At 50.0% G+C, this 13629-nt stretch overlaps 1 protein-coding gene and 1 long non-coding RNA gene across 2 annotated transcripts in view; both read right to left on the bottom strand.

Annotated features, from left to right (window-relative positions):
* Positions 1-3218: 3218 nt before the first annotated feature.
* On the bottom strand, positions 3219-7109 carry DNAJB1 (DnaJ heat shock protein family (Hsp40) member B1). The gene is made up of 3 exons (XM_025983573.2): positions 6747-7109; positions 4971-5551; positions 3219-4660 (listed from the first exon to the last, which is right to left on the bottom strand). The coding sequence occupies exons 1-3, from the start codon at positions 6955-6957 to the stop codon at positions 4430-4432; spliced, it is 1023 nt and encodes a 340-aa protein (XP_025839358.1). The 5' UTR covers positions 6958-7109; the 3' UTR covers positions 3219-4429.
* Positions 7110-11447: 4338 nt separating this feature from the next.
* Positions 11448-13629, bottom strand: part of LOC140593960 (uncharacterized) — a 22811-nt gene continuing 20629 nt past the window's right edge. Inside the window, exon 4 of the long non-coding RNA XR_011994462.1 lies at positions 11448-13213. This is a non-coding gene — a long non-coding RNA (uncharacterized lncRNA). The remainder of the gene's footprint in view (positions 13214-13629) is intronic.

Genomic DNA, 13629 nt, shown 5'->3' with positions numbered 1-13629 from the left:
TTAAGGCCTAGGATATTTAAGAGCCTGGCTAGCTCAGTTGGTAGAGCCTGTGACTCTTGATCTCTGGATTGTGAGTTCAAGCCCCACATTGGGTGTAGAGTTTAGTTAAAAAAAAAATTTTTTTTTTTAAAGACAGCTTGAGACAGGCTTTCTGCTAAGTGCTTTAGAAATATTTGCTCATGTTAATTGCACACTTGCTCTGGGCCAAGCCAGTGGCACAGAAGCCTCAGGTGTTAGCTGTCTGAGCTCTAACTTGGGGGCAGTAAGAAGCCGGAGCTGCGGTGATTGTCTTGTTTTGTGTGGGAGGGATCTGAGACCCTAGAGGTTTTGTCATTTGCTCAGGGGATTTGCAGTGATCAGACCTTGAACTTGGCACCCCCTGAGGATGCACAGAAGCCAAGTTCATAATGGCATGTTTCTTGCTTCCCAGATGCATTACTTTGCCTATGTTTCACTTAGACCACCATGAAGTCTCCACCTCATTTGTCTCATTTTTTTATTCTTTAAAAAAGATTTTATTCATCAGAGACACAGAGAGAGTCAGAGACTCAGGCAGAGGGAGAAACAGGCTCCATGCAGGAAGCTCCATGCAGCTCCATCCTAGGACTCCAGTACCACACCCGGGGCGGAAGGCAGGCACTAAACTGCTAAGCCACCCAGGGATTCCCCTCATTGTTTTTTAAAGGAGTCTACTGAGACTCAGAGTGGTGAAGTACCCTGCCCGAGGACACACTACAGCAAAGTGGCAGAGTTGGGATTCAGATTGGGGGCTGCTGTTCAGCTCTGGAGTCTGGTGCTCTGCCAATCTTTTGAATGTGCTGGTTGTCACGATAGGATGGGAGTGAGCCTGCTTCAGGTATAGTGTTCTCAAGCTGTCTCAGGGGATCATCTGAAAATTGGGTTCCTGCAGATGAGCTAAGAGCACTTACCCTCAAAGACCTTGGACTCGCCTCAGTCTTTGGGGTTTCCAGCTGTGGACTAGGCAAACTTCATATGCTGACACACAATACTTCTTCGGTGCCAGGTCCTGGTGTGTATTATCTCCATCTCTGGAAACCCTTACAACCCTGGAAGAGGTACTATTTTTTTTTTTTTTTTTAAGATTTATTCATGAGAGACACACAGAGAGAGAGAGGCAGAGACACAGGCAGAGGGAGAAGCAGGCTCCACGCAGGGAGCACAACATGGGACTTGATCCAGGGTCTCCAGGATCACGTCCCGGGCTGAAGGCAGCACTAAACCCCTGAGCCACCCGGGCTGCCCAGAGGTACTATTATTATGACTGTTTTACAGTTGAAGTATCTGAGGCACAGAGAGGCTAAGTCACTTGCCCAAGGTCATATAGCTAGAAAGCGGTTGTCCTGGGACTCCAGTCTGGAAGCAACAATAATGCCTAAGGGAGAGGTAGGGCCACCAAACGCTGTTTGGGATCTTCACACCCAGGTACATATAGTCCTAGCAGAATAAAGGTGTACAGTAACAGGAATGAGGAAGCTCGCTATTTCCCTCATACGTGAGGGGGGAAATACAGATTGTACAGTACATATCATTTGTGTAAAAAAGAAAAGTTGATTTGTGCAACATCTCAGGAAAGGTACTTCATTCTCAGGAAAGAAGTTGGGGACATTGGTTGGGGGTGGACTTGAATTGCAGGGTGGGAGAGAGGATTTTCCTTCCATCCCCTAAACTAGAGTTTAGTATTGTGATTACATCGCCGAAAAAACCCTAGAAATTTAGAAATTATGCTTATGCTTAAACAGGATCCCAGAGAATGCACAAACAAAAAGTTTATTTTTTTTTTCTAAAGAAAAAGATCTGATACCATGGCTTGTCTATACTAGGACAGGAGAAAAGGAACTGCAGGCCCAAAGGAGGGAGGGGACTCAACTTGTCTTCCCAGGTCAAATGCACATTTCTGAGTTTTTGTCCTGTTTAAAATCACATTAAAATGCGACCCTACTGGTATGGTGGATTCAGATCAGGTGGCTTAAGGAGGCAGCTCCACATGTACCAATGTGGAAGGAGCTCTGAAATGTGCTAAGCCCATGTGGGAAAAGGAAAGCAAATCATTAAAGGGAGGCCAAGGAAGCTAGGAAGGTCTGCCAGCACACACACCAGACACCTCTGGACACCCACAACTCAGTCCAGTATGACAAAAGAATGCTTATCTGGGAGGCAGGCCTTCCGTCCACCCAAGCCCTCTACCCTCTTCACCAGGTGGTTTTCCTAAAGAAACCCAGAGTCTCCTGCACAGCTCTAGGTAGGTTCTTTCTACAAGTTCAGTAAGTCTCTTTTGGCTCAGACATGCAGGGTCACCTCCCAACTAGGACGGTGTCCTCTGGGCTCACTGCGTTTGCTCTAAGAAAGCCACATCTTACACTGGGGGGAAAAGTCCTCTGGATTTGTGCTGTCCACCGGCTGTGACTGTTGCTGAGCACTTGCAATGTGATGGTAATGGAGAAACTGAATTTATGGACTCTTAAAGCATCTCCATTTAAAGGAGACTGAAAACATTCCCATCACTTGCAGAAGCTTCTCTTGGACAGCACAGCTCCTACACCGTTTTCAGTGGTTAGATTGTTTCAGTAGGAAGGGAAAGCCACTCCTCCTGTGATTTTAAACACACAGTTTTTAGTTTAAGACATTTTGTAGCAAAGTAGCAATACGTTGTTTTAAGCCTATGTAATTACTTACCTTGTAATAAAACCAGTTCCTTAAAAAAGAGTTACAAAGGAAAAGAAGCTTCAGTGGCCTGCCAATGAAGCCAGGGCAGGAAATGGGTCTTCTCCAGGGCGGGGTCAGCTCTGGGCTGGAATTCCAGTCTGGTTTGGCCAGGGCCTGCCTGACACCCAGCCTGTCTTAGCAAGAAAGGAGTGGAGGGGGGATCATAAGGGCAGACTATGCACCTCCCCTGGGCCCCAGCAACTGGAAAACCCATAAGGGAATTGCTAAACTCTGGTCCAATCTTCCTGAATTCAGCTCTGAAACCCACAGGGCTCTTTGGGTGCCCGGATCAAGTCCAGGTGGGATGATCTTTTCTACTCTGCATGCAGCCTAAGAAAGGAGACTTATCTCTCTCTTGCAGAGGACTTCTGCCTCTGTACCCACACCCCCTTCCACAGCCCTTCCCTTCCACCCTGACTGCATCTGGAGGGATGCCCAGCCACCACCCCAGCCCATTAGCAAAACCCTCAAACAGAGTCGCAGGACCGCTCCCCTGAGGTTTAGCATCAGTCTTTAATGCTGTCGTGCTGCACATTGACAAGTCACACGCTTTGGTCTCGTGTTGGCAGTGGCAACTTACAATGAGTCTAAAGGTCTGAGCACCAGACTGGCCTGTGGGGAACAGACAGTTGTTCCAACCCGGCACCCTCCCCAACTCCCAAGGTTCCTTCTGAATTCCATCGTGGCCCTGTACAGAGAGCAGCAGCTGCCGTGGACTAGTTTCCTTTGAGGGCACACCAACATTACACACAATTATAAAAACATATTTACAGACGTTCCACAGTGCTCCTGTAATCAGAAGCAAAGACCCTTTTATCAAAAGGGATTATATCTAGAGCTGTGCAAAATTCAAAAGGATCAGATCCTTTTGAGAGTCCAGAGTCCATTAAATGAAAAATCACCTGGGTCACTGGTTAAGTCCCAGGCGTGCTAAAAGATTGCCTTACAGAAAAAAGGAAAAAAAAAAAAAAAAAAAAAAAAAAAAGAGTGTGACCCATAAATGAGTGCACTTGGGTCTCAGAGTCAGGGGTGGAGAAAGTCCCCTGTTCTGTCCAGGGCCCCTGACCCTTCAGGGAGAAGCGCCTGTGCAACTCATTCACACGAGGCCGGCTCCCTTGGTCCTGCTGGAACAAGAGGTATTGCTTGTGGGTGCCGGCCAGGCAGTTTTGCAAAAATAATCTTAAGTTGGTTCTCAATTTGAGATGGCAAAAGAGAAAATAGGATTGTTCAGGGGAAGAGCAAGACATGGGAGACAAATACAGAATAAAACACGAACTGATCTCACAACAGAAACTGAGGAGTGTACAGGGTCTGATAACCGAGACGGCGGATTGACACCACCTATCGGCCACAAGGAAGGGGACTGCAGACGCATCAAGTCCAGCTGTGGGTCTGCCTCTGGTCCGTGGGCAGGGCCTGGGGGAGGGTGTGCGCCCATCCTGGGAGGGCTGCAGGACCCAGTGGGACAGACTGGAATGCCTTTTCCTGCTGTCCCCACCACCTGCAGCCCTATCGCTCGAAAAACCACTTAAGTCTAGTGCACGACTTTGAAAGATTGTAATATATTCTCTGGAAAACATTCAGCAGTACGAAAGCCCTCCCTGGGCCCTCCCGCCCTCTCACGGGTCCACAACTGGTGGAACGGTCCGGAAATCCTTGAGCTCTGGAAAGGTCCCTGGTTAGTCCTTGGGAGACACAGGTGGCTCTATATTGGAAGAACCTGCTCAAGTACGGTTCTTGACGTCTGGGGAATCCTTTCGGGGAAGATTACTTCAAACTCAATAATGAGGTCCCCGCGTTTCTCGGGTGTTTTGGGGAGGGGGAGGCCTTCTCCAGGAACTTTTCGCCGCATGCCAGGCCTGATGACGTCTTTAAACACGACGGGGATGCTCCTGCCGTCCAGAGTGGGTACATTCACCGTGCAGCCACACAGAGCCTTGAAGAGCAAAGAGAACGTTAGATGAAAAATAGCTTAGGATGCTCAACTCCTGCCCAGAAGCTGTTTGATGGAGGGGAAGTGCCATCAGGCCCCTGCAGCTAAGACCCTGCCCCAGATCTACCCAGGTCACTAGCTAGCATGTTAAGCTCTGGAAAAACAGAACCCTGGTCAGTCTTATTTTTGCCCTTATTTTACCCTTCAAGCCTGGCTCCAAAGTGCTCAGAAAGATCTGTCAAGCAGATACCCAACAGCTTCAAAAACCAACCATCTCCCTCCATACACTGTACCCTACTAATTAGTAGCCTACCTCCCGAAGGCTGATCCTGGCTGGGTAAATGACATCAGAGCCATCTCTCTTAAAGATATTGTGTGGCTTGTCCTTTAAAACAAAGACAATATCAGCTGGAATGTTGTTGGAGGTCTGGTCGCCTTCCTTAGGGAAGGTGATTTTGGTCCCTTCTTTCCACCCCCGCTTCACTTCAATGGTCAAGATCTTGTCTTCGTTGCGAATGCTCTTTCCATCGGGGTTCAGTCGCTTGTGGGAGATTTTCATCTTCTTGGTACAGCCGCTATAGATCTCTTCAAGCGAGACCCTAAGGTCGTGGGTGACGGGGGGATCTTGCTTCTTTCGGGTGGGCTCTTGAGCGGGACGGGAACGGCCAAAGTTCATGTTGGTGAAGCCACCCATGCCCATGGGGAAGCTAGAGAATGGGTCATCAATGTCCATGCCTTCCTCCCCATTCCGCTGCCCAAAAAAGGTGTCAAAGGGATTTCGGCCACCGAAGAACTCAGCAAACATGGCATGAGGGTCTCCATGGAATGTGTAGCTGAAAGAGGTACCATTAGCACCACCGCTGCTGCCACCACTGGGGCCACCACCCTTTAGGCCTGAAAGGCAAAATCAGGAGAAATGAAATGGTTGGCAGAAAGCCTCTCTCTTTCTCTAAGAGAAAAAAGCTTGAGAACCATAAAAGACGGGGAGGAGGGGGAGGAATTTTATTAGCCTATCAGAAAAGAATAAGGAAAAACCCTAAGGTTTTACCCCCCCCACTGCAGCAACAGAGTTGGGACTCCCCCCTCCAGGTACTTCACTGTGCCGGGACAGTGGCAAAGGGCTCAAGTGCCCTCTCTAGGGGCCACCAAATTCCTGCCACTTCTTGACTGCCCTATCCTCCCCTCAAGGATATGAAAACTTACCAAAAATGCATTAAAAGATCAGATTAAAAAGAAACCCCCTCCAGGATCTGTGCTCAGTGTTTACTCTTAGAAATACTTGGGAGCTAAGGATGTGTGCGAAGCACAAGTGAAAGCCAAACCGTAAATGCAGCTTTTCAAATTCTCACACCCTGGCACTAATTGCCACCATCCTTACATAAAAAGCCACTTCATTTCTTAAGACCCAGCCCAGAAACCAGTCTGAGTCATCCACGGGCAACTGGACAAGACAGCTTCCTTCCCTTGGCCTGAGAGGCCTGCGCCGAGGCCGGGCAGAGGCGGGTCCCACGGCTCCCTGCACCTGGACTGCGCTCGGGCGCTGGCTGCCATCTACGTGTCTGGCACCAGGTTAGGTAAGCACTTTACGGGGATTACCTCACTCCGCCCTCACAGGGGCCCCGGAGCGAGGTCGGCGCTAATCGGCGCGCTCACCCGCAGGCTCGCCACTCGCAGGTCGTGCCCGGCGCGCAGCCAGAGGCCCCCCCGGGCCCCCTGCACGCCCCGGCCTGCCACCTCCGCCCAGGTGCGCCCCGGACCGCTAGGGCGCGGTGCTACGGGCCGGCCCAGCCTCAGTGCCCCCCTCCGTCCGCACTGCACCCCCAGCACTGCTCGGGGACGTGGGTGGAGGAGCCTAGGGAGGGGCGACCGCAGACGTGCTAGAAGCTTCTGGGCAAGCAGCGCGGCCAGGACTCCTCCTCCCATCGGACGGCCGCCAATCCGAGGGCGGAGGCCCGCGTGGCCGGCGGGCGGGGGCCGCTAGCCCACCGGGCCCGGGGCGTCCCCCGGGGCTGCCACAGCCCGGCCGCCGGGCCTCGGTTTCCCCTCCTGTCAAACGGCGGGGCGCGCCCCTGGCCGCGCGCGCACGCACCTTCTTCCCCGTAGCGGTCAAAGATCTCGCGCTTGCGCGGGTCGCTGAGCACGTCGTAGGCCTCGGCGATCTCCTTGAACTTCTCCTCGGCGCCGGGCTCCTTGTTCTTGTCCGGGTGGTAGCGTAGCGCCTGGCGGCGGTAAGCCCGCTTGATTTCCTCGTCCGACGCGCCGCGGGCTAGGCCCAGCGTCTGGTAATAGTCCTTGCCCATAGCCCCCGCCTGCGGCCCGCCGCCCAGCTGTCGCCGTACCCCGGCTTCGCCGCCGCCCCGTCCCGGACCCTATATACCCGTCCGGCGGAAGCTTCCAGAGCCCGCCAGCCCCCTCCAGAACCTTCCGCCCCGCCCCCCGCCCCGCTCCGACCAATCGCCGCCGCCCAGGCCGCGACGCGCGACGTCTGGGGCGGGGCCGCGCCGCCAACGGCCGCCCGCGCGCGGCCACGCCCCTTCCCGCTCCGTCCTCGGCAACGCCTCCCCGCGGCGCGCGCACCGAGCCACGGAGGCCCCGCCCACTTTGCGGGGAGCCAATCGCGACCTTCTTTCATTGCCCTCTCGGACCAGGCCGGACGAGCCTGGGTCAACAGGTTACAACACGCGGCTCGGGAAGGGGCGGGGCTGCGTGCGGCCCCGCCCCTCAAGGCTGCCCCGCCCTTCCCCAGGTGACAGCTGCTCGGCCACTTCTCACGGAGCACCCCCTCCCGGGGCGATTCTGAGCAAGCTGACTAACCTTGCGGTGCTCTAGGTACCCCCCACCCCGACTTCTGTAACAGGGGAATAAAAATACCTACCCACCCTCTTTTCCTGGCTGTGGGGAGAATACAATTAGGAGCCCCAGGACTGTGCCTGTCCTCACCATACAGGTTCCTACAAAGCAAGGTGAGGCCCCAGGACCAAAGCTCACCGCCCTGGAGAGATCTTCCCTCCAGGGAAAAAGGCTCCTCATGCCTTTCACTTTAGTATTCTCTTAAGAACACCTGCCACTGAAATCCAAAATTATCTTGTTCTTTGGTTTTCTTGCTAAATCCACCTCCCTCCCAGCCTGCAGTTGCCAGTATCTGGAACCCAGTCGCTGTGGACGCTTCATAAATATTCCTGCCTGTTTTTAATGCACCTGCTTTATTTTTCTCCCCCCTACATTTATGATTTGGGGGGACACGGGTGTGTCATATACGTCTCAGGGGCTCTGTTTCCTCACTTGTGGGCAATATGATCCCCTTTGGCTCCAAGAGTCTGGGGTGCTTGTGGTCAAAGGGCTGATGGGGAAGGGAGGCTCAGAATGGGGTACCACCTGAGAAGGGGTAGGCAGTTGTGGTGGCTGAAGTGGAAGGTTCCTAGGAGAACTGCTTGGGAGGTCAGTGTGTGTGACACTGGCTCTGGAGCCAGCAGCAGATTTCATTCCCACTTTTAACACTTCCTGGCTGCATGACCTTGGGCTGGTTACTGAGCCAGCTGGGGCCTCAGTTTCCTCATCTGTACAATGGGGGTAGCAGTTGTACCTGCCTTGTAAGTCAAGGTGTGTAGGACTGACCTGGCACAGAGGAAGTACTTTTAAAGGGGTGACTAACCATCTTGGTGAATAATGGGCTGGTGAGCCACCCCCTTCCTGGCAGCACCACAGCAAAATACTTCTTATGACTGCTGCCCAGGTATAAGCTAAGACTTCTGAGAAAGAAGATCATGGCTTTCCCCTGCCTTCCAGTTGAGTCATGCTGGCCATCCTTGGCCACTCATTGACCCCACCAAGGGTAACTGTATCAGAAAGGTCTGGTCTGGATTAGTGCACATACTGCCAACCTGGGAGGACTGGTCTGGGCTAGGCATCCATGAGTATGGTACAGTAGGGGTCCTGAACCATCAAAAGGGGGGAAATAATTCAATTTTTAAAAAGTTATGCAAGTAAATAGTAGGAGAGTTCTCATCAGGAAGGAAAATCCAGCGCTCTTGGACTTCCTCACGCTTCTATGCTAGTATTTTATAGTATAGATTTAGAGATACAGATGTGGCCATCTCCAAAGGCCTTTCACATGGCTTTGGGTGTCTTTGTAATTGCAGGCAAACCTGGGGCTGGGGACTCCCCCCCTTCCCTGAGTAAGCCTGGGTTACGTTCAGGAATTTTTGTCTGCCTCCCAAAATACACAGAATAACTCCAACACCTGTCCTTAAGATTTTTTGACCTGGACACTCACTGGACACTTCAAAATGTTACTGGAAAGGTGACCTCCACAGAAACTTCAGCAAATCTTGAGCTCTCAACTCAGAGAAAATGGGGTAATTGTATGCATCAGTTTGGCCAGGCTATGGTACCCAGATGTTCAATTAAACACTAGTCTGTTGCTGTAAAAGTATTTTGTAGATGTAGTTAAGTCAACATCTATAATCAGTTGACTTAAGTATAGGAGACGACCCTGTATAATGTGGATGGGTCTCGTCCAATAAGTTGGAAGGCTTTAAAAGCAAATAAAATGGAGGTTTCTAGGAAGAAGAAGTGTCAGCTCCTGACCAAGAGTTTCTGGCCTGCTGGTCTGCCCTACAGATTTCAGACTTGCCTAGCCAGTGCCCACAGATATGTAAGCCTGTACCTTGAAAAACATCTTTTAAGTCACACACACAGGTGATGCCTGGGTGGCTCAGGGGTTGAGTGTCTGCCTTTGGCCCAGGGCATGATCCTGGGGTCCCTGGGATTGAGTCCCACACTGGGCTTCCTGCATGAAAACTGCTTCTCCCGGGATCCCTGGGTGGTGCAGTGGTTTGGCGCCTGCCTTTGGCCCAGGGCGCGATCCTGGAGACCCAGGATCAAATCCCACGTCGGGCTCCCGGTGCATGGAGCCTGCTTCTCCCTCTGCCTATGTCTCTGCCTCTCTCTCTCTCTCTGTGACTATCATAAATAAATAAAAATTAAAAAAAAAAAACTGCTTCTCCCTCTGCCCATGTCCCTGCCTCTCTCTGTGTGTGTCTCTCATGAATAAATAAGTAAAATATATTTTTTTAAGATTTTATTTATTCATGACACACACACACACACACACACACACAGACAGGCAGAGGGAGAAGCAGGCTGCATGCACGGAGCCTGATGTGGGACTCGATCCCAGGACTCCAGGATCATGCCCTGGGCCGAAGGCGGGCGCTAAACTGCTGAGCCATCCAGGGATCCCCTCTTTTTAAAAAATAAATAACACACACACACACACACACACACACTCACAAACACATACACCCTGGTTCTGTTTTTTTGGGAGAACCCTGGCTGATGGAGGAACTAAGCAGGTGAGTTTGAAATCAGTCAGCCTCAGCTGAAATCTTGGACCTACTACTTATTTATTTACTGCCTGTATGTTCTTGCACAACTTGCTCAATCTCTTGGAGCGTTAGGTGTGTCCTCTATAAATGGAGATAAGAATAGATCTTAACTCCCAGAGTTGCTATGAGGATGAAATTGAGAGGGGCCAGGAAATGAACATTGTAATAACAGCTGACGCCGACATGGCCCTACTATGTGCCAAGCCGGCTCTGAATGCTCCATGTGTATGAACTCGCTTAATCCTTGCTATAGTCCTATGGGGTTGGACTGCATTTTGCAGGTGGGAAAATCGAGGCTCTGAGAGGTCATGTGACTTGCCTGAGGTCACCCAGTGAGCAAAATGCTGAAGTGTAATGTGTTTAGCACACTCACTATGTATGGTAAGCACTCAGCTACTGTACAGTGTGATTCAGAGGATGATGATAAAGCCCTTGTTTTTTTTTTTTTTTTTTTTAATTTATGATAGTCATACAGAGAGAGAGAGAGAGAGGCAGAGACACAGGCAGAGGGAGAAGCAGGCTCCATGCACCGGGAGCCTGATGTGGGATTCGATCCCGGGTCTCCAGGATCGCGCCCTGGGCCAAAGGCAGGCGCCAAACTGCTGCGCCACCCAGGGATCCCTAAAGCCCTTGTTTTTTTTAAAAAAGATGCATCACTACTCTTTTCAACTCTGCTTCTCTTCGTCAAAAAGACCTCTACAGGGATCCCTGGGTGGCGCAGCGGTTTGGCGCCTGCCTTTGGCCCGGGGCGCGATCCTGGAGACCCGGGATCGAATCCCACGTCGGGCTCCCGGTGCATGGAGCCTGCTTCTCCCTCTGCCTGTCTCTGCCTCTCTCTCTGTGTGTGTGTGACTATAGTGAATAAATAAATAAAATCTTTAAAAAAAAAAAAAAAAAAAAAAAAAAAAGACCTCTACAGCTGTATAAGCCAACAATCTCACCCCTGCTGGAATACCTATGTGAAATAAAAACCTATGTTCACAGAAAAGCTCATGAATGAATGTTTATCAAAGGTTGATTTGTAATTATCAACCGCCTTTAAAACCTAAATGTCCTGGGGCACCTGGGTGGCTCAGTGATTGAGCACCTGCCTTTGGCTCAGGTCCTGATCCTGGGGTCCTGGGATCAAGTCCCACATCAGCCTCCCCATGGGGAGCCTGCTTCTCCCTATGCCTATGTCTCTGCCTCTCTCTGTGTGTGTCTTGTGAATAAATAAATGACATCTTAAAAAATCGTAAAAACCTAAATGTCCTTCAGGAGAATGGATAAACTGTGGTCCAGCCACATGGTGGAACACTATTCAGCCATAAGAAAGGATGGAGCTACTTGTACAGAAGACAGTGCTGATGAACTTCAAATGCATTATGTTAGTGAAAGAAGCCAGACTCAAAAGGCTCTCTGAGTCGTAGTGTTGTGATTCCATTTTATAAGGGATTCTGGAAAAGGTAAAAGTATTAGGGAAGAAAGCAGATCGCTGGTTGCTGGGGGCTGGAATGTGTTACAAAGAGACACAAGAGAATTTGGGGGGATGATGGAAATGCTATATATCTGGACACTGATGTTAGTTACAAAACTATATATATTCAGACCTATACATTAAAAAAAGGTAAATTTTACTGTATGTAAGTTATAATAAACTCAATAAAAAGAAAATTCTATGGACTTAAAAACAAATAACAAAGGCAAGATATGGGACTTGGGAAGCCTCTCTGGGGATCCTGACACAGTGGAAAGTTGCTAACCAGCCCTGGCTTGTCTGCTCTAGGCTTCACCTTCTCTCACACAGCTGGAACCAGCTCCAGCACATACCCCAAAACCAGCCAAGCCAGGTTCCCAAAGAAATCAAGATCCTACCTTACCTACCCAGGGGAAATACAAAAGGAGCTTGTGAGACAGATAGACACACATTCAACATTGAATGTTGAACTTCAACATTCAAATGGCCATGGGTTCCCCCAAATATGAGATCCAAGGAGGCCCCGCTCATCCTTTAGTGCTGCCACAGCACAAGATCTTTCTGGAATTTCCCCTTCAAAACTTGTCTTAAGGGGCTTGTTTGCTTGTCAGCAACCACTAAGCGTATCTAGTTGTGGCTGTTATAAATTAGCCACTGTGCTGGGGGTGCTGGGGACAGAAGCAGGGTCTAGCTGTCCCTAACTGACAGGCACAGTCAGAGCCTCAGTACGGTATCATGAATTGTTTGAACAGTGGCCAGTCTTCATTTTGAAGGTGGGTATTATTTCTGCTGACAGCCTGGTTATTGGAAGCCGGATGAGGCCAACAAGGGGTCCTGGCATCTTCAATATCCGTCAAAAAGAGGAATTGTCCTTTTTTGGGCTGGATCCTGCCTTTCTATGAGCTTCTTGTGGGTGAGGAGAGGGTGGAGATAATCCCTTGTTGGCACGCAATAGAGTAGGTTCACAAAATGATTTGGTGCCTATTGAGTGAGTGTGGGGCTCAGGGAAACAGCCTTGAAAGGTAAATTCCGGAATGTTCTGAGACCGTAGGAGTGGACGTGGACTCTGCCCAAAATGACATCCATTTGGACTGCACACACATTACCTAGCTGGAATGCAGTAATACAGAAGACACGCCGACCCAGCCCACATTAGAGAAGCTGGAAGTTGACAGGGCAAAGTAGCAAAACTTGGCTAGATTTCAGGGGTTCAACTGTGCCCCTCAGCACTTCACACTTAGATGTCTCAAGTAACTCAACTTGGTAGGATTTTAACTTTTGGTTTCTAAATGATTACTCCTCCTGTCCCCATCAATGAGGGCAGGTAGTGAAGCCTGTCCAGATCACAAAGGATCTCAAGATACTATAAGCCCTATACCAGCCGACAGAAAAAGATCTGTCTTTTTGAAAGCACAATTATAAAACACTTTTATGTTTTCATCTCCTTTGCCCAGATAGGCCTGCTGAAAAAGATAGTTTCTGAAGACCACGGCCTTGGCTTCCTTTACTGGAAATCACAGGTCCCCCAATACTGTAGCTTCAGAAGTTTCCAGAACTGAACCTGTATGACTAAATGCTAAGCACTGACTCACCTTGCCCCACCCTGCTCTGCTGTGAATAGGGATTTACCTTTGAGGACTTCTGACCAAGTTGCTGATGTCAGGCCTCTAAGTTCCAGAGGATTCCACAGTTGATGAAGGCTTGGGCCGGGGGCTGGAACCAGGAGAAAGAGAGAAGGTAAGGGAGTGTGCCAGGTGCTACTCACTCTGTACCCCATCCTGAAATCTTCAGTGTGTGCAGGGGTGTGTGTAGTGGCATCCAACTTCCCCAGCCTGCTCATGACAATCAAAGGAGCAAAAGCATGGCATGATCACAGACCAGCAGTGTCCAGTAAAGCCAGGGTCAGGCACAACTGCCAACCACAAATGCAAGCCAGGTCTGTGATATTAAATGTTCTAATAGGCATGTTAAAAAAGTAAAAGGAAACAGGAGAACTTAATTGTAATAATCCATGTTAATCTAATATATCCAAAATATTATCATTTCAACTTGTAATTAACATAAAAGGTTATTAATGATTTTTTTTTTTTTTTTACATTCTCCCTTTCATACTGTTTTACATTTACGGT

Source organism: Vulpes vulpes, chromosome 9 (assembly GCF_048418805.1).
Source record: "Vulpes vulpes isolate BD-2025 chromosome 9, VulVul3, whole genome shotgun sequence".
NCBI classification, from domain to species: Eukaryota; Metazoa; Chordata; class Mammalia; order Carnivora; family Canidae; genus Vulpes; species Vulpes vulpes.
The sequence above is the reverse complement of the archived record's forward strand: the minus strand, read 5'-3'. Positions and strand labels throughout refer to the sequence as shown.

Coding starts and splice junctions, on each gene's coding strand:
- DNAJB1 (XM_025983573.2), bottom strand. CDS start 6,957: ATGGGCAAGGACTATTACCAGACGCTGGGCCTAGCCCGCGGCGCGTCG. Junction 5,552..6,746: donor TGACCGCTACGGGGAAGAAG/GTGCGTGCGCGC, acceptor TTTGCCTTTCAG/GCCTAAAGGGTGGTGGCCCC. Junction 4,661..4,970: donor CCAGGATCAGCCTTCGGGAG/GTAGGCTACTAA, acceptor TTGCTCTTCAAG/GCTCTGTGTGGCTGCACGGT.